Consider the following 21,373-nt stretch of genomic DNA (forward strand, 5'->3'; position numbering starts at 1 on the left):
AATTTAATTTATATCTCCTCCAGGAAACCCCAGGCCTCAGCTTTTATATACTTTCTGAGCATTTTATTTGGACCTTTATTATAGTTCCATTCAAATTGCGCTATGACAAATGTCTGTACATGTGTCTTCTCCATTACGTTATAAATATTTTAGGGTAGGAGCCATTTTATTCATTTCTGCGTATGTCATATCACTATATATGTTTCTAGAACTTAGTTGAATAGCCCCTAAAAGCATGTAGTATTCTTACACCTCACTTAGAAATGGCAGTATATTGGAATCATGTGCTGATTCTATGTCTAGTTTAGATAATAATCATGACAGCAAATATTTAGAGGGTACTTACTATGTTCCAGGCACTGTTCTAGGCACTTAATGGCTTTTTAAAAAATTTCTTAGAAAATTCCTGATGAAATCAGAGTTCTAATCTAAGAATTCTCCCATTATCTGTGGATTTTAGAAACTTTAGAAGAGAGTAACGTGCAGAAGCTTCCCTCTTTTGGCAGATGGGAGGTTCTCATATTAGATAAGACAAACAGAATTATAAAGTTAGAATTTTTACAGTGAAGAGTATGATTTACCACTAGGATTGACTTTCCTATTTTTGAGTGAAGGTCAAGGGTCTTTTACAAATGTGACAAAGATATAACAGAGCAGAATTTCACTGTGAAAAGAGTGTTATTACATGGTCTAGGAAATGCAATGAATTAAATAATTTATAATGCAAATTCAGTAACTAAAAAAGGCTAATATAATACAGTGAGTCTGTTAAATGGTAAGTTCTTATCTATTTCAAAATTGCATGAGAAAAATCAGTCTTATATAACTATGTAAGTTCTCATTATTACATATAAAACAATTATTTACTTAACATTACATATAGGACCAGTATTTCCGAGGGCTTAAGGGACACATAATTCTCCGGTATTTTCAATGTTGGATGCACATTACAATCACCAGGGAAAGTTTTAAAAAGTACCACTAATTATTCCTCAGTTCATTCCAGGGGTAGGGCCAAAGCATAGATATTATTTACCAGATCATCAGGCACCATTAATGTGCAGTTAAAGTAAGAACTATTTCCACACTGTAAAACAACATCCTCACTCTGTGTGCCAGTGGGGAAGTGGGTAGGTGGTTGGCGAGGAAGAGGGTAGAAGGCAGACAAAATTAGCCTAAAAGAAATTAGAGAATAATTAGTTTGAAAATAGTTCTGACAATTAAGTATAATGGGATTTGCAAGAGGGCAGACACTGAGGAAAGCAGATTTATTAGATGCTATCAGGATTAGCAACAGGCAAATTTTTATTCTTTCAGTGTCTGGATTCTTTGAGTACCTACATCTTCAAAGATGAACATAACACAGTACCTATTCTTAAGGAGCCATCTTATAAAGTAGACTGAGAAGTAAACAGCCAATTTTAATACAACATGAAAATCAAAACCAGACCAAGGAAAAAGGAAGGCCTGGGAGAACCTTCTCAAAATCTAGTTTAGAGGAGGAAGAAAATAGCTTAAAAGAAAAAACAGTGGCTATGCTTGAAGGCTATTCCAGGCAAGAAGAGTGTATAAGGATAAGGAGATATTAAGAAGAAAATAGAGGTGTTTGACATCACTAATAATCAGAGAAATGAAAATCAAAACCACAATGAGGTATCATCTCACATCTGTTAAAATGGCCCTTATCAAAAAGACAAGAAATAACAAGTGTTGGAAAGGGAACGCTTATGCACTGTTGGTGAGAATGTAAATTGGTGTAGCCACTATGGAAAACAGTATGGAGGTTCCTCAAAAATTTAAAACTAGAACTATCATATGATCCAGCAAGCCCACTTCTGGATATATATCCAAAGGAAATGAAAACAAAATCTTGAAAAGATCTGCATTTCCCTGTTTACTGCAGCATTATTTACAATAGCCAAGATATGGAAATAACCTAAGTGTCTGCCAACAGACCAATGGGTAGAGAAGATGTGGTGTATATGTACAATGGAATATTATTCAGCCATGAGATAGAAGGAATTCCCTCCATTTGCAACTACATGAATGGAGCTTGAGGGCATTATGCTAAGTAAAATAAGTCATATAGAGAAAGACAAATACTGTACAGTATCACTTACATGTAGAATCTAAAAAAGCTGAACTCAGAAACAGAGAATAGAATACTGGTTGCTACATGTGTACCTGTGATGGATGGTAATTAGTCTTTGGGAAGTGAACATAATGTAGTATACACAGAAATCAAAATATAATGATGGATACCTGAAATTTATATAATGTTATAAACAAGTGTTACCTCAATAGAAAAAAAAATTTTTAAGGAATAATAGTTGCTAGAAGCAAGGGGATGGGGGAAATGGAGAGGTGTTGATCAAAGGGTACAGACTTTCAGTTAAAAGACAAATAAGTTCTGGGAACCTAATGTACAGCATGGTGATTATAGTTAATAATATTGTATTATATACTAGAAAGTTGCTAAGAGAGTAGATCTTGAATGTTCTCACTACACGAAAGAAATGGTAATTATATAACATGATGGAGGTGTTAGCTAACACTATAGTGGTAATCATTTTGCAATATATAAATATACCAAATCAACATATTGTACACCTTAAACTGACACAATGTTATATGTCATTCTATCTCAATAAAGCTGGGAAAAAGGTGCACATAGAAGCGATCTGTTAGCAATGTGTTGGTGTGAACAAGTGGAGATGAGACTAAAAAGGGAGACAAGAGTAGATCATGAGGGCCTACATCTTTGCTAAACTTAAAAATTTATAATAATTTTTAGTCAGAAGTTTTAGAATGTTTTATAAGATGGAAATTATGGAGGAGTTGTTAACTGGGGCTTTAAAAAAGAATTCAGGGAATTCGTCAACTTCAGTTGAAAAAAATCACATCATTATTTGCACCAATCTCCAACTGAAATTTAGCACTTCTATCATATAAAAGTAGGAAACATAACAGACGTTTTAATATTACTTTAGAGTTGTTGCACGTATCTCAAAATAGCATTAACACTCATAATTAGTTTGAAATTATGGTGCTTATGAGATGTGTTACTAGGTCTTATTATTTAATGTTAATAAAGGAGTTACATGTTTTCATATTACAAATTGTTATTTTTATATTTTGATAGTTGTAGTCCAATATATTTACATTTTGATAACTTTTTTCAATATTTTACTTTGTAATCCTACATATTCACTTAATGCATGTAAGGACCATAAACTCTTCACCAGCCTGACAAATGGATCCGTGACACACACAAAAGTTGAGAACCTCTATACCAAACCATATTTGTTGCTGATTTGTAGAGGGAATGATAACATAGAAAAGATAGAAGATAATCAACCCTTAAGAAAAGTCAACAGGCTAGGATGCGGAGCATGTCCAGAAGGAGTGGCATTTCATAAAAGAAGGAGCAGCTCCTCTACCCAAGGAGAGAGGTAGAAAAAGTCCCACAGAAGCAATAGACTTGGTGGTGGGAGAGTGAGGATCAACCTGTTTAATGGCTTCTATTTTCTGATGAAGCTAAAAATTAAAGTTATTCATCTTCCCTGAAGATATCATCAGGTCTAATCAATCATGACATAACCCTGTTGACTGTAGGCTCCATGGGAAGCAATGACTACCCCAGCCTCCTAGTCAAAAATCACTACTTGGATTCATATCCCCATACAACTCTGTACAGCACTCAATCTGACTCCATCCTTTGGAAGTTCTCAAATCATCTGGCACACCTGGTCTGGCATTAACAAAATTCCCTGTAACTTCCACCTATTTTTCCAGTGTCCTTTTACCTTCTTGCTCTAATAAAATCCAGCTTGTCCCTTGAGACTACTGTTTCTCTACTGGCCATCTCTAATAATGGTGGCTTTTTTACTTTGAACTCATATGTGAGGAAAATGTTTAAATTAATCCTTCTTGTCTCTTCCTGATCAATGTTGCCTCTCTCCAAACTTGTCTACCCAATAAAAACTTAAAACAAAATAGCAAAAATAAAACCCCAGCTACTTTGAAAGCTCATCTGACCACAACCATACCACTTGCTATCCCTCCTTCTTGTAGTCATCTACCATCATCCTCTGCCGTGCCCTCCTCATTAACTGAAATTTTTTTTTCACCTACATTGTTGCCTTTCTCTTCACAAAGATGATTCATGAGCCATCACCCTGGCCAAATGATGTCCTATCCTCTGCTCTTTCATTGGTCTGGTCCTTCAAATCTATCTCAGCCACACACTCTGATGTTACTTCTCTAGTTCTCCACATTCCAATATGGGAGCCACTAGCTGCAACTAGTTATTGAGCCTTGAAATATAGGAGGCATTTTATTTAGGAGTCTTCTCAAATATCACATCCCAGAAAATCTTTTCCTGACCATCCTGTTTAACACAGCAACCCATTTACTCTCATCTCCCTATCTGCTTTATTTTACTTCATAGCATTTATCACCATCTGGTATTATTTTATGTTTTGTCTGTGTTTTCCAACTTTTTACAACGTACATGTCCTGCTTCTGAAATAATAATTGGGTTATTAAAATTACAAACAAATAAGTAAAATTAAAAATAAATAAAAGTGAAATTGCAGTTGCTAAAATAGTGAGGTACTGGGCATGGATAAACAAATGAATGAAGGGAAGACTGTTGAGGAATCTGTGGATCAAACAGACCAATGGAAGAAGGTTTAGAGGGTATGTGTATCACCAGGAACTCAAATATCATTGGAGGGAGTGGGACTTGGCATAGCCACTTTCCACTTTGGAAAACTATTTGGCATTACCTTGTACAGGTGAACATTAACAGCAATTAACCTATAAACCGCAATTCTACTCCAGACTATATGCCCTGCACATGTGTATTGGGAGATGATTACTAGAATGATCATAGAAACACAGATGAAGCAAAATACCGGATACCACCCAAATGTCCTTTGACAGGTAACGGATAAATAAATTGTGCTATATTCATCTGATGGAACATGTTACATACAAGCCAAAGAGAATAATAAGAGTTTATATAGAGCTTATACATGTGTGTCAAGCATAGTTCTTGGTTCTTTACTTGCATTAACTTATTGTTATTCTCAGAAAGGACTAATAGTTTCCATTGTACAACTGAGGAAACAGAGGCATAAAGAGGTTAAGGAATTTGCCCAATGTTATAAATTTAGAGGCAAGATTTGAACCTAGAAATCTAATTTGTGTTCCTAATTCACTATTCTACCTCGACAACCAATGAACTATGCTCTAAGTAACATAATTGAATCTAAGAAATAATACTGAATAAAACCAAACAAAAAGCAGTTCCAGAAGACTGCAATATACTATTGTATATCATTTTTACATAGCTCAAAACAAGTAACACGAAAAAATATACTGTACAGGGAAACATCCATTATGATAAGATAATTTAAAAAATAAAAACAAAAAATGGATAAACATAAAATCCAGGGTCATTGCTTCTAGGCAGCAGGAGGCCTGAGGAGGGAAAGGCAGAGGAGATAAGGGTAGCTGTACCTACTATGGGACAGGTGATATTTTCATTCTTGAGTTGGCTGGTGGGTTCACAGATGTTAATTTCATTATTATGCTTTCTAACATATTTACGTTATATTCATTTTTTTAATTCTTTTAAAGATTGGCACCTGGGCTCACAACTGTTGCCAATCTTTTTTTTTGTTCCAAAGATTGGCACCTGGGCTAACAACTGTTGCCAGTCTTTTTTTTTTTTTCTGCTTTATCTCCCCAAACCACCCCCGTACACAGTTGTATATCTTAGTTGCACGTCCTTCTAGTTGTGGGATGTGGGATGCCACCTCAACGTGCCCTGACGAGCGGTGCCGTGTCCGCGCCCAGGATCCGAACTCTGGGCCGCCGCAGCAGAGCACTCGAACTTAACCACTAGGCCACGGAGCCGGCCCCTACATTATATTCTTTTGTGTAGAACCTAGAAGTAAGTAGAAAGTGAGAAAGTAGTGAAAATGAGCTTTGGCTACTCTTTCAAGGCCCCTGATCCCAAAGGAAGAAGGAAGTATGTTCTATCACCAGGTAGATACAGATTTAAGGGAGTATTTTTTTTTTTTTTTTTATGAGCGGTCCTGGATCCTGCTTATAGAATGATGAACTAGGTTTAGCGGTTTGACCTGAAGCAGTTTTGCCTGCAGAGGTTATCTGGCAATGTCTGGAGACTTTTTGATTGTCATGATTTGGGGGAGAGTTCTACTAGCATCTATTGGATGGAAGCTAGGGATACAGCTAAACATGCTACAGTGCACAGGACACTCCCTTTCCCAACTTAGACTAATGCAAAATGTCAGTAGTACCGAGATTGAGAAACTCAGAGTTAGACAACGCAAAGCAGAAGAGATTCAAAATATAATGACAGGTAAATAATCGAAGGAGCAAGGGCCAGAAAAGACAGGAGGAGAGCTTGGTCCGGGAGCAGACACATCACGTCTTCAGAGCCTGGACGGCACTGAGGCACTGGCTCTCATTCTTAAGTCCACTCCTTTAAACAGAATGTCTATGAAGCAGACCTCACTCTAACTCTGCTGTTACTGAAAACAAACACAAAAGGCTTGTTTGGAGTTTTATTGCTAATCATTCTGTGGAAAGAGTCTAGAAAAGTACAAAATAACAAATGCAGGTGAGGTGAAGTCACCTCAGAGCTAATGAAGCTTAAGCTTTGGGACCCCTTGCTGGCACTCAGCCCTTTTGCAGTCCTGGGGGGGACCTTAGCAATTTTTAAATTTATGTTTGAAATAATTGTATTTTCTGAGGAGGTCCACCAAACTGTAGACACTTCAGGCCACACAAAATGAAGATTTACCCTAGAATGTAGCAAAGTTATTCAATGTAATAATTTGTATCGCTACTTTCCTTGACATCCTTGCTAGCTGGCACCAGGAAGCTTCAATGGCCACATACTATTCTGTTTTGCTCCCCAAGATGCAGTTCATAAGACATCATCACTTTCCAGGTCTCTTACTCTTACATAGTCTTCACAGGTCACTTCCTCCATAAAAGCAAGTCTTTCCAGCATTAAAGGCTTGAGGGTACAATTAGGCAAAAACTGTAAAGGAGAATAAGTGATTCAATTTCCCCTACTCTAAAGAGGAATCACATTAGAGAGGGAAGCTGCTATCTCTTGGTCTTAGTTCCACATAGGAAACGGCTCAGGAAAATTATGAGACTGTATAATAAAAGTCATCTAGAAAGCTTGTTATAAATGTGAATTCCAGAGACCCATTCTATGAGAGTTACATGATTCTGATCAAAGGACAACAATTTAAGAACTACTTCCTTAATGTGAAGATTCTTAACCTTTTGGGTGTCAGATCCTTTGGAGGATCTTTTCATATTCACATAGTTATAACTTTAATATGGGATTGTATTAGTTTGCTATGGCTTCCATAACAATGTACCACAGACTGGAGGCTTAAACAACAGAAATTTCACAGTTCTGGATGCTGGAAGTCTAAGATCAAGGTGTCGGCAAGGTTGGTTTCTTCTGAGGCCTCTCTCCTTGGCTTTCAGATGGCTGCCTTCTCACTCTGTTCTCACAGGGTATTTCCTCTGTGGGCACACATCCCTGATGTCTCTTTGTGTGTCCAAATTTCCTGTTTTTATAAGGACATCAGTCAGTTTGGATTAAGGTTCATTCTAATGGCTTTATTTTTACCTTAATCACCTCTTTAAAGAACCCATCCCCAAATAGAGTCACATTCTGAGGTACTGGGGGTTAGGGCTTCAGCATATGAATAAGGCGGACAAAATTCAGCCCATAACAGAGATTGTTCTATGGCTCCTCCATACTTATGATCCCTAGCTTAGATATTCCTTCACAGAAAAGTGGAGTATGTAGATGATCTAACTGAGACAAAAAGAAGAAAGCCATGAGGTGAATGCCACAGTTAGTGGGAAAAGACTATCTGAGGGAGAGAAAAACCCATTGAATTTGACTGGAAAGAGGAGGTCATTGATGGTGTTAGAGATGCGCGTGTGTGTATGGGGGAGGGTATGTGTATGTGTAATATAAATGTATATTCATAGTTTATATATAAATACACATACAATTTTAAAATATATATTGTAAATATACATGTAGAGACAAAGAGAGATCATCTCTTTTGAGAACTACAGAGAAAATAAAAGTTGATAGAAAAAAGGAAAGAGAGTGAAACACAATATGTGCTTCCACTCCATCCTGTAACTACTAAAATGTTAGTAAAAGGACATAATCCAAACAGGACTAATAGAACTTGAGTGGAGAGGCCAAAGAAATATCAGCAACATTTGGGAAGTTCTACGACGTGTGGACAAGTGTTGACTGGCTTTCCGTACTAGAAAAGCTGAAATCTAAATGCCTGCAAGGTGAAGGGACCTAATAAACAAGCTGATTCATGAAAACGAACTTCAGAAATTCTGAGGAATTGGAAGTCTAGAGTCCCACTGAGAATGGGAAAAGTGGTGGGTGTGGATGAAACCAGAAGAAACAGTTCCAAGTCTGTATAAAAAATAGGAAGGCCAGACAACTGAGAAAAAAAATCTGACTTACAGGAGTCCCAGAAAGAGAGTCGGGAGGAAAATGGAAAGAAGGAAAAACATCAAAGAAATAATGAACATTTTCCAGAGCTGAAGGCCACAGAGTCCTCTGTAGAAGGTCCATTGTGTTCCAGCACAGTGGATGAAAAAATCTAAGAGAAATTTGAGGAAATTTTAAAACACAGAGCTGCATGGATCAGAATTAGAGGGATGAAGTGGCAGGAAACAGGTTATATACAAAACTTTGAGATTAGAATGGCATCAGACTTAGCAGTGTATTGGAAGTCTGAAAACAATGGAGCAATATCCTCAAAACTCTGAAGAAAGTGATTTTCATTGTAGAATTTTACATCCATCTATCAATTACGTGTGAAGTTTGAATAATATTATTTTCAAACATAAAAAACTCAAAATTTTACTTTGGATCCTTCTTCAAGAATCTAGTAGAAGGTGTGTTTCAGTAAAATGTCATATTAAATTCAAAAAGAAGGCTATACAAGTAGGAGATCAAGGGGATGCTCCAGGACGACGGTTGAGACAAGAGAACCAAGATGGATATCTCTAATTTAAAAACCAAAAACTTGGACCTGATGGAAACCACTGCAGTTCACTACATTGAGAGGAGTACAAAGACTCTAGTAGAGAGTTTGGTGAAAAATTAGTGAGAGTAATATAAAAATATAAGCAAATGGAAAAAAGGGATAATATTTAATCTGAGGGGGAAAGAAGTGCGATATATTTTCCTAATTATAATAACGTATTTAAATAATATGTAAATAGCTACTACTACGTAAATAGTTATTACTTAACTGAAAGTTATGGTGTAGCTACATTGGGAAGATGAGGGGGCAGATGACTGGGTGTTGCCGGTGCAGTAGTGCACAGATATTTTAGCTATCGTATTGCAAATAAAGAAAGCTAAAATCTTCATCTTCCTAAACAGAAAGTCAACAAATATTGTCTAAAATCAATGATACCAAGAAATAACAGTGCACATATAGAAATATGTACACATATAGAAATAAATAGAAATATGGAGGTAAGAACCAGAAGAAATAACAGAGCAGTTTTAAATAATTTCCTCTAGGAATTAGGAACTGGCAGGGACGAAAGGATGCTACCTTTCATCATAAATTATTTAAAAATGACTTTAAAAAATATGGATAGTGATCATTTTAACAAACATAGAAATAAATTATTAAATTATAAGAAAATATGTAATACATTTATGCAAAAAAATTAATAGTATAAATATTTCTGCATCTTTTATATAAGGTTGACATGGGTCTGAAAAAAGTTTAGCCCAATTCAGTTCTGTATAAGCATAGACTACAAGAACTACTTTTCTTCTTATTAAGTTAAACTTTCCTTGAAAATATTGGGCATTTGCCTATTTTAATATACTTTAATCCTCCAGGTTTAAGCAGCATCCATCTGAATTAGTGATATTACCAATAGAACTACATGAGTTCACTATATCAAGATCACACATCCATATTTCTTCAGGCTGGGATTTTGGAGTAATAAAGCCTAAGGGGACTACTACAAATCAGCATGTTCCAAATCCAGGTCTCAGGATAGCAGATGTGGTGACAAGGGCCATCATGCAAGAGTAACGGCAAATGCTCCAATCTGAAGTCTTCTGGGAAAACAGAGATCACTGGTGTGCTGAAAAAGTTCATTCTTGATAATTGATAAGCTTTTGTCAAAATGATTTCATGTTTAATGAATATTTTATTTCTATCAATAATATTATCACTCAGAATGTTAAAGTGGCCAAGAAAATGAAAAAACTAATCCAAGTAACACCCGTACAAGAAGATATCTCCGTCACCCCTTTTCTTTCCCTCCTGAAATATAGTTTGATGTTTCCATACCTCTCTATAGCCATTGTTGATTTGTTCCAAGCTGAGGGAATATATAAGATCCTTGCCTCCCACGAAGAGTCTCTCTTGATATTCATCCAGCAGCATTGTATGCAGATCAAGAAATCCAAAAGGGCTGTGAAAGATTGATGTTCTGTTTAGATCCAAAAGCTCTGAAATGTAAAAGGAAATGTATGCTAAACACAAGAGAAAATACAGTACTTTTATAACACTTTTCTCATGGCTTTATTTTCATACTTTTGGAACTGTGTAGTTAACATTCATTTCATCATAAATATAAAGACTTTAAAATTTCTTACTCAAGATTAAAACTATACAATGCACTAACAATACTGTATTGTGTATTTGAAAGTTGCTAAGAGAATAGATCTTAAAAGTTCTCAGTACAACAGAAAGATTCTAACTGTGAGGTGATGGATGTTAACTAAACTTATTGTGGTAACCATTTCTATATATATATTTATATACATATTGAATCAATATGTTGTATACCTTAAACTTATACAATGTTATATATCAACTATATCTCAATAAAACTGGAAAAATTTAAAAAAATTTGTTCAACATGTAGAAAGAGTGCAACTGGGAATACATTTTAATATGCACAAATTAAAATCTTTTATAAGTTTATGAATATAAAAACTTCGAGTCAACTTAACATGTAGGGGAAATATCCTATGTTTTTAAATATAGAAGGAATATTCCTTCACAATCTTTAATGTAAAGTGCTATGTGGAAAAGTCATTTTATTATGACTTTTATATTTACTTCTCTTATGTGTAACAAAAATCTCAAATGCATAATAAATATTCTCAAAACGTGTCCACTTGATTCCAGATGAACACCAACTCAGAAAAAATTAAATTGTCCAAGTCTGGAAACTATCAGGGTTGTTAATACAGTTAATACAGTGAGGTAACACATGGTAGCATTCAGTACATTGGGCATGACTGATAATACTGGTGGGGATCTACATTTTATCATTGTGATTTTGGCTAGGGTTTATGCATTCATCCCTATGTCCAAAATTACAAATTATTTGTTTCAGCTATATATACATTTAATTTTAGAAAGTCAGAATCTGGCAAACCTCTCATGTGTGTGCATTTATCTGTTTTCTTGCTTAAAGTATTTAATCGTATATGTAGTTCAGCACTTAAGGTTAGTATATAATATATGACAGCCTTTGATGACGAGAGAGTATATTGGCCCGAAGGCTAGAGCCTGCATGCTGAAGAATTCCTGGAGAAGCTCCTTGGAAAATATTGACAAGTTAGAAGATAACTTCATCTTCCAAAGGTCAATGCCTAATGCATCTGACAGAAAATGTGGAATATTGGTGAGCAGAACACTGAAACACAGAGAGCAATAGGAAATATGACAAATCTAGAGCATTGTGCCCAGTCTTACCTCATCTGTTTCTGAGAAAAGAGAGATGAAATGTCTTTTCCCCACTATTAAGAATGTATTCACTGCCTATATCTATACTCTGAAATTGTTGATGTCCAAAATTGTGTAGAGTAGGGTTAACTTTAAATCTTTAGTTTTAAATAAGCAATACTGCTAAAATCAAAGCATCTCTTCTAAAGAACTTGCGATATTGAGTCATTTGACTATTGACCTAAATAAAGAAACTGAGAACAAGTTTTGATGAAGGGATGGAGAGAATAATAAGGTGCTTTATTTGGAGAGGAAGAAAATAGTAATTTGAGAGATTAGGGGTTCTTGAATCCTGAGAGACAAATTTGTCAAAGTAGAATCACACAGTTTCCCTTCCTTACTAGTCATTCACAAACAGCAAGAGCTGCATATTTTAGGGATCCAATACCATAACAAAAATATAGATCAAAGCTATCCACTACTGTCATACCTTGTCATTATATATAATCATTTATGGTTTTATATCAGAGTTGCTAAGTGGACTCTTTGGCAGAAGAGGTTCCCCAGTTATTAGGATAGATTGCTACAAACCCCAAGTTTTATGCACAGTGAAATCATTATCTGAAAGGAGGCAACTGATCAAAGAATGGTTACATATTAGCTAGAATTAGCAGGTCTCTAAATTACAGTTACCAGACACACTAAGATGCAGAACTTAGGAGACTAAGTTTGCCGGAAAATAAGAGAAAATCATGAAAAGAGTCAAACTTGAGGGCCCTACCCTAATGTGTTGCCACAGTGGAGCAGTCTATGCCAATATCAAAAAAGTCTGAATTAGAATAAATGGCAGGCCAACCATTAAAGGAGGCACTCCATGAATGAATTCCATCTCTCTATGGCCAAGCCTATCCCGTGAGATCACAAAGATGCACCCATGTTCCTGCAGAGACATAGTTTGGAAAATGCAAAGGGAAAAAACTGCAGTGTGCATTCAACTAATGCAAATTCGTTAAACGTTCGCTTCTTATAGCTTTTACATTTATCTTTTTTCACCACAACAGTAAACAACCATAGCATAACAGTTTAAATTACCATTGTCCTTTATTTTACTGATGGAGAAACTCAAGAGCCCAAAGACTAAATGACCATCCTACAAATATACAATATTACAACAAAAATCGCTCAAATTCTGAAAAAACATGAGAATTAAAGTACAACAGATGTGTATATCATAAGAGAAAGTCCTGTAGACTGAGAATCTGGAGAGCCAGGTTCTAGTCTTGGCTTTGCCATGAACCTTGAACAACCACCTTAGCTCTTTAGATTGTTTTCCTCATGTGTTAATCACCCTTCCACCTTCAAAATTCTGAATTCTCTGACTAAATTGCATCTCTAAAATGGAGGTGACAACACATTGTAAAAAAATAAACCCAACATACAGATGTTTTACAGAGCTTTTCAAAGTATAGTGCTAAACCTATATTTTTAGAAGCTTAACAAGTAGTGGGAATGGTCCATGAACAAGTCTAAATACCACGCCCCATATTTAAGCTTGCCTAAAGATTAGTTAAAAATTCATTTCTGACTTCTCATATATTTAAATTATTATAGAGTCAGAGAATACTTTTTTTTAAGTTATAAGGAATTTTGGAGCTTATTTATTTTGACTCATTCTTATTGCCTCAGAGGAAATTGCTGCCAAGATATGTTTGGATACATAAAATGGAATATTGTATGCATGCCTTAGGCAATACGTCATGAAATCTCATTTCATTTATGAAGAAACTTCCTTGAATAATTTCTAAAGTAATTTTTTAAACTTATAAGACCCAGCAAATAGACTGTAGTTTTCTTTAAACATTTTCACAATATGAAAGAAGCGTATCGAATGCTTCTGCAACTCTCTGCTTTGACCATCACTGTACAACAGAATAGTGCCAACAAATGATTCCTGGGAAGTTCAGGCTTGTCAGTAGATGTATTATTTCAGAATCATGGTACTAATCAAAATATATCCATGCAACAGTTTATATTTTTCTTGTCCATTTGCACAGGCATAAATTCTGATTGTGATCTTTAATTTTCTCTATGACCAAAACTATCCTTCCTGTCTGTGATTCTCCAACATCCTTGACTTTAAGTCAAGAAAAGTTAAAAGTATCCATCATGGGTAAATATTTGTGCTGTAGACATATCTGGAATAATGGTCACAGCAGAATTCTTTAATAGAAACTTTTTATTTATTTTTTATTTTATTTTATTTATTATTTTCTTTAATAGAATTATTTTATTTTATTTATTATTTTCTTTAATAGAAACTTTAATAGAAACTTTTTTTTAAAAGGTTGTGTATATTTATGCTTCAACTTAACTCCGGTTCTCTTTTATTTAACTTGCTTCTTCCCAAAAATGATCTGAGATGACTTATACAAATATAGTCAACTGAACAAACAAATATATTGCTAGAAGTGTTCAGATGAAGGCAAAAAAAAAAAAAAAAAAACAAAGAAAATAAGATAAGGCTGGAATAAATTTTATTTACTGAAAGTCATTCTCTAATATCCTATATATTGTTAGAGTGAATACCAACATTGACTCCAGGCTTCCTAAAATTCAAAGTAAAAGTCACAACAAAACAAGAGAAAAACTATATCAGTTACTTAAGAGCACTGCCTGGTGTAATAGTTAATTTTACGTGTCAACTTGGCTGGATCATGGGATGCCCTGATATTTAGATAAAGATGATTTCTTGGTGTATCTGTGAGGGTGTTTCTGGATGAGATCAGCATTTGAACTGGTGGACTCACTAAAGCAGATTGCCCTCTCTGATGTGGGTGGGCCTCGTCCAATATGTTGAGGGTCTGAGTAGAACAAAAGGTAGCAGAAGGAAAAGTTCACTCCTTTTTTCTGCCTGACTGATTGAGCTGGAACATCAGTCTTCTCCTGTCCTGAGACTGAGACTTACATCATCAGCTACCTGGTTCTTAGGCCTTTGGATTCACAGTGAACTACACCACCAGGTTTCCTGACTCTCCAGGATGCAGACAGCACATTGTGGGACTTCTCAGCCTCTGTACAGCATAAACCAATTCCTCATTATATATATTTATCTCCTATTGGTTCTATAGATTCCGTTTCTCTGGAGAACTCTGACTTATACACGTGGTATTAAGGGCTAATAAGAATGCTGAAAAATACTATGATGGATACCCAACATCACTAAAAAATAAGGTATTAAGTGCCATACCTCTGCTTATAATTACATCTGTCAATACAAGCCAACCGAATTTATATCAAAGTGACTACCAGAAGTGACTTTGTGGCCATGGGTGGCTATGTTAGTCAGGACATTAATGATTGCAATGAACAGATGTTAACTAAATCAGGGTAATGCAAATCCAAGGACAGAAAACCAGGTATCATGGTAATTAAAAAAACCAACAGAAGCACAAGGTAATTTATCTCTTAGAAGATGGTGGATCTTTGCTTCTTGCTTCTCTTAACACCACTGCTTCACTGTACTGATTCTAAAGGTTTTATTCGTTAGTTTGTTGATGGCCAAATATGTCTGCATTAGCCCCCAATTGTATGACCTTTCAATTCTCACTCCACCACTGTATGACAATAGTTTTTGCATTTTTCAATTCAAATCCTCAAGGAAAAGAATGTAATTGCCTTAGTCAAGGTTCACAATTCATAGATTGCTGGCTTCCTCTAGATTGGATGCTTTGGGATCAATTATCCATCCATAATTAAATGTGGAAGCCATGTGGTAGTGTGGTCCCTATAAGTATGGGGGGTCAGACCTGTTACCGTGAAGCATATGTATCAATCCCAAAGGCAAACCTATCCAGTCTGTCTTTATTCATGGATAAATTTATAGTAACATAGATTTATTACAATCTGTATTTCCACTAGATTGAATAAGTTGACCTACTGTATATAGATGTTCAATATAATCTTATTACGTGTTGAAGAACATCTGCCAAAAATGAAAATTTGGGTTTTTCACTAGTTGATCTTGAGCCATCTTTTGTAATAACTGAATTATTAAAGTCACTCATACAACTGGAGAATAAACCTTAGTGACTGCACGGAGAATATTTCCACTTCTTTTCTCCTTTGGAATGAGGAAACATTCACCTCTCTGATCCATATGAAATTTCTAGGAATTGAAGTATGCCTTATTTCTAAGAAGAGTATTGTAAACATAAAAGCAATTAATAAGATAAAAACAGGAAAGTTTGGTAAATCATGGAATTCCAAAGTTTAACAAAGTAGAAACATAATTATTTTAAAAAACCTGACAAATGTACTTATTTACAGCATAGATATGGAAAAAAGTTATTGTTCTTTCAATATGTTGGAAAAAATATTTTAAAGAAAAAAGAAAAATTATCACCTCTGTTCTGTAAATAAACGTGTCATAAAGAAGAAGACAAAAACTAATTCACATAAAAAGAACAACGTCATTAGATGTACAAAGAGATGGATGTGAAAATATCATTTTAAATGGTATTTTTAAAAATTACAATAACCAGTGAAAATGAGGTTCCGGATATTGCTATTAGGACTCTTCTAGAGGCTAGACAATATAGAAATGTGACATTTCTATATTATTAAATTTTTTTCCAGTGAACATGTATTACTTATTAAAAACAAAATTATCTTATAAATAAAAGGGGGAGGAGGAGGGAAATGGCCTTATAGTTTCATGCAACCAAATTTCCTCATATATCTTGATATTGTTCTTCCCAGTCCTGACTCTCAAAATGGTAATAACATTTAATTAGTATTTATTGAGTAGTTATGTATCACATATTGTCTAACAGCTTTGGCATTTATTATCTAATTTAATCATGTGGCACTTCCATGAAGTAAGACCTACAACTATCCCATTTTCTAGATGCAGAAAGAGAGGTTTTAAGAGATTCCGTGCACAGTTAAGGTTATTTGGTCAGGATTGGTGCCAAAATTTGAACAAGAGAAGTTGACTGGAAAGCCTTGCTATTACCAATGTACATGAGACAGGGTGTCTATCACCACTATGAACTCTCACAGCTTGGCCATCCCCAGTTCTGGTCCTCAGAGTCAAAGAGCCAAAAGATTGTTTGACTTATTAAAAACTTGTTCCTTATTAACAGTGACTCCATAACCTATTATATATAAAACTCCTTACAGAAGCAACTGAGAAAAGTCCAGTCTGTTAAGGAATTATGTGTCTGAAATTGAATGCATTTTTGCAGAGCCTGATATAACTAAGATAAAATGGAAAGTTTCCCAATATTTGGGATTGATGTAATTCAAAATAAATCAACAGCAAAAACATCAACAGGAAAAGTCAAGTTAATATCAATTTTAATTTTAACTCTCTTTAATTTGTTATTTTATAAAGTGCCTCAAATAACTACAGAAATTTTCATGTTGCTTTGACTTATCAATTCATGACATTTTCAGTTTCATACATCTTGTGAGAAAACTGAAATATTTTTACTGAATTTTCCATAGAGCTTCAAAATGTATTAAACGTTTTTTTGGTGTATCCGAAAGGCAAAAGAAAGTCACACAGGAAGCTTTTCTCTCTCCTTAAGAATTTTTCCTCTTTTTAGTTTTAGAGCAAGCACTTTAAGCCCTATTAGTGATCTTAGCTCCAAATTAAAGTCTGTGGACTTGGCATATTCACCAAGCAGTGGCTAACTTCTTGATCTCTTTGCACTGCTTCAAGTTGCTGAGACGAAAGAATCAGACAACATGCAGGAAGAGGGGGACAAAAGAAATTCTAATCTTAGGTAATCTCCAGAAAACACAGTTGAAATAATGGCCAGCACTGACTCGGTTAAAAGGAGGGAGCTCATCTTGAATTCCTCCTACTCTAAAAATAACACGAATTACTTGGGGGCAGGCAGTGGACAAAGAAACAAGACTAAACTGAGATGCACTGGCTCTGAGTTCATCCGGAAATTTTCTCAAGAGGGAACTAATTATTATTGCTAAGCTGCATGCTAATTATCAGCTGTCAATGAAGATATACACAGAGGATTTAGTCATTTCCTCTCATAGCCTTTCTTTTTAACCTGCAAGGGAAATAGCTTTAAAACTCATTGACATCAACATATCACAGAGACAGTTCTCTTCACTTTGTCAAAATATGTTTAAATTCCACACATCCATGTGTAAGATGAGGGAGGTGGGCGTACACATTCAGTTCTCAAACAAAGATAGATTTCCAAGGCAGGGGCCGTTTCTTCTTGAATGCACACTTCTTCCACTGTCACCTGCAAAGTAGTGACTTCCTGAGACCCAGGGCTTCAAACTTTTCATTATTTTCCAAATCAATTATTGTATTCAATGCATACATTAAAATTAATTCAACAATAAAATGTTGAATTGCACACGTAAGCATTGCAAATGAAAATGAAATATAGATATGACTATTAGAAATTTTCTTCAACTTAGTTTAAAAGGAAAAGGTTTCTCACAACATGCTTTGATGATTTTGACAGATCTGATCAATGATTGCTAATGGCTTGTAATAATGTTGAAACAAAGTGGTAAACAAATAAGCAATTAACTTTTATAAAGTGTAAACAGGAGATAGCTCAATGGTTTGCTAGTTGCTCTTTCTAGCAACGGACTGTGGCTGGCCTTTCATGCATTCTCTGAACTTTTAGATTCTCTTTCTTACAAGTCAAAGGTCCACAACAGGCATTGTGGTGCTCCAAGCTTTAATCATAAACCACTTGCAACAAAAGCAAAAAGTGTTCAAATGCACATAGCTTAGACATCAAATAGCCTTTTATTCCCTCAATCAAGGAAAACAAAATATGTCACAATTTTTAAATTCCTCATGTTCCTATTTTATATAAATTATTACTCAGTATTATACCTTATATTCTGGCTTATAGGCCTCTGAACTCGTCCGTGAACACTAGGTCACCATGCAACAAGGTTACACAGAATCATTGTCTATCCATGTACTATGCATGTGTGTGTTTGTGTGCACATTATTTAAATTATTAAACTGAAAAAATCAAAGAATATAAAGTGCTACTTCATAAAAGTCAATGACTTAACTATTTTTAAATGCTTAACTGTTTAATCATGATTATACTTTATTTCATTGGTGGCCAAAGGGCCAAGTCCTATGTGAATAGCTTCCTAAATTGAACCTGCATGCCAGGGGTACCCTGAACTGGGACCACAGTGTATCATTCGACCAACATTCCTTTAAGGCCTTGTAAACTAGGTCATGTTATTCTAAATGTAATGGGAGGGGCTTCAAAGGTTTTAAGAGCAATTATATGACCAGACCTATTTTAAAAATACCAATTGGTTTCAAGATGCATAACGGGCAGAAGAGGCAAGAGGTGGATGAAACGAGTGTTAAAGACTATTTTTTTAGGAGCAAGTGAGGAGAATTTAGTCGCAAAGCACGGTACACTTGGAGAGAGAGACCTGAAGGAGTAAATGGAAGAAAGCTGGGCATCACATCTTACACAACAAGGTAAAAGTATGTTTTTCTTAATTTAAGTTATTTTAGGATTAGAATAACAGATTATAATTCAATTTTGTGAAAAAATCAATATATATTGAACATCCACTGTACTAGGTACTGTATCTGGGGTTTCAGAGAGATATTAATGATCAATATCATCTGTAAAAATAACACAAATAAGATTTTGGTATTCCTCATTTTATTTCTGTAAAGTAATTTTAGAGGTAAGGTTTCTCAAACTTATGTACTTGATGAAATTGAGCCTATTCACTTATATATTTTTTTTAAAGAAAATACATTTTATGGTTCAAAATCAGAAAGAAAAGAAAGGTTTAAAATGATAAACTTCCTCCCATTTGGACACCTTCTTCCTGTACAGTTCTTGCTCCTTTGCTCTCAATGGCTGAACCCTGTCTGGTTTCTTGGGTATTTTTTCAGAATTTCTTATGCATGTACAACAAATAAGCTATATAGAGTTTTCATACATTCCTAACTTTTTTGTGTGCACAAAAAAGAATCATAATGTAAATCCTGTTCTGTACTTGTTTTTCTTCATTTACTATGTCTTGGAAATCTTTCTGTATCAAAATTGGAGGAGTGTACAGCGGCATGATATTCCATTTTATGGATCATCTGTTGGCAGGCATTTAAATTCTGTCAAATTTTTGCTATTAAAAACAGCACTACAGGGGCCAGCCCCGTGGCGCAGCAGTTAAGTTTGCACGTTCTGCTTTGGCAGTTTGGGGTTTGCTGGTTTGGATCCCAGGTGAGGATCTACGCACTGCTTGTCAAGCTATGCTGTGGCAGGCATCCGACATATAAAGTAGACGAAGATGGGCATGGATGTTAGCTCAGGGCTAATCTTCCTCAAAAAAAAAAAGCACTATAATGTATATACATGATTATATGTTAATTTGCTTATACGAAAATATATTTATAACATACATTTTTAGAAGTGGAGTTACTGGGTCAAAAGATACCTGAATTTGTAATTTTTCACAGATACTGTCAACTTGCCTCCATGGGGATTATATCAGTTTAAAGTTCCACTACTATATGTGAGAGTGACTGTTTCCAGGTAGCCTTGACAATAGTGTGTTATTAAAGTTTTAGGATTTTTGCTGATCTGATGGGAGAAATACAAATTAAATTTACATTTCTCCTCTCATGGGTGAAGTTAAGCATCTTATCATACATCTTACAGTACTTTGTCTTTACTTTTTGTCATTTTTCTCTTTATGTCTATTGCCTATTTTTCTACAGGATTAAAAATACTTTGTCAACATCTGAATTTAAGAAATTTTCAAACTGTTAAGTTTTATGTTATATGAAATCATGGTTGAAAGATGAAGGAGGCTAGGTGCTTAAATGTAGAAATTTGTGCTTCAACCATGTTATAAAAATATTTTAATGTGTTACATTTTTGCTTTAGTAACTAGAGTTAATTCTTCATTATCCCATGTAATTAACCAGTTTTGCAATTAATAGTTCACCAAAAAAATGTTATGAATCAGAAGTGGGCAGGGCACATGGTCAGTCTCCCAGAGGCTGAGTATAGATGTCAGCAAACTCCCAGACACAACTGTTCAGCTGGGGAGTTATGTGGGAACAGAAATGCATAGACTTGCCCACAGAGGAGGTGCCACAGTCAGGGTGGAGACAGTGGGTTCACAACTAGAGGCCTCAGTGAGATTCTTCCTTCCCAATGACACAACTGTTGATGCAGACTTTTCTTTCTTCTCATCCACCCTCCCTGTCTTCAGGGCCATATTTTCCATCTGGCCTTTTCAGGCTCCAAGCCCCCTCAGACTTCTTCTGGACTTTTCCTGTAACTCCATTTTTGAAGCTCCCTATTGAACAAATTTTTACCCATTTGGTTTTGTTTTAACAATTATTTTCAGTCACTCATGATTTCGCAAATCTACTAGCCTTCCTCATTCATAGATTAGGAGTTACATCAAAAGGCATAATGTTGATCATGGGGGCGGAGCAAAGTGGCGGGGTGAGCTGACCCGGGATTCTCTCCCCTCCAAAATACAACAAAGGATTGGAAAAACTG

At 35.2% G+C, this 21,373-nt stretch overlaps 1 protein-coding gene across 2 annotated transcripts in view; it reads right to left on the reverse strand.

Annotated features, from left to right (window-relative positions):
• SEMA3E (semaphorin 3E) overlaps positions 1 to 21,373 on the reverse strand; it is a 254,984-nt gene that overhangs the window by 98,444 nt on the left and 135,167 nt on the right. For both annotated transcript variants that reach the window (XM_070617313.1, XM_070617314.1), the window contains exon 2: positions 10,431 to 10,591. In XM_070617313.1, coding sequence (XP_070473414.1) covers positions 10,431 to 10,591 — 161 coding nt within the window. The remainder of the gene's footprint in view (positions 1 to 10,430; positions 10,592 to 21,373) is intronic.

This window comes from Equus przewalskii, chromosome 4 (genome assembly GCF_037783145.1).
Source record: "Equus przewalskii isolate Varuska chromosome 4, EquPr2, whole genome shotgun sequence".
NCBI classification, from domain to species: Eukaryota; Metazoa; Chordata; class Mammalia; order Perissodactyla; family Equidae; genus Equus; species Equus przewalskii.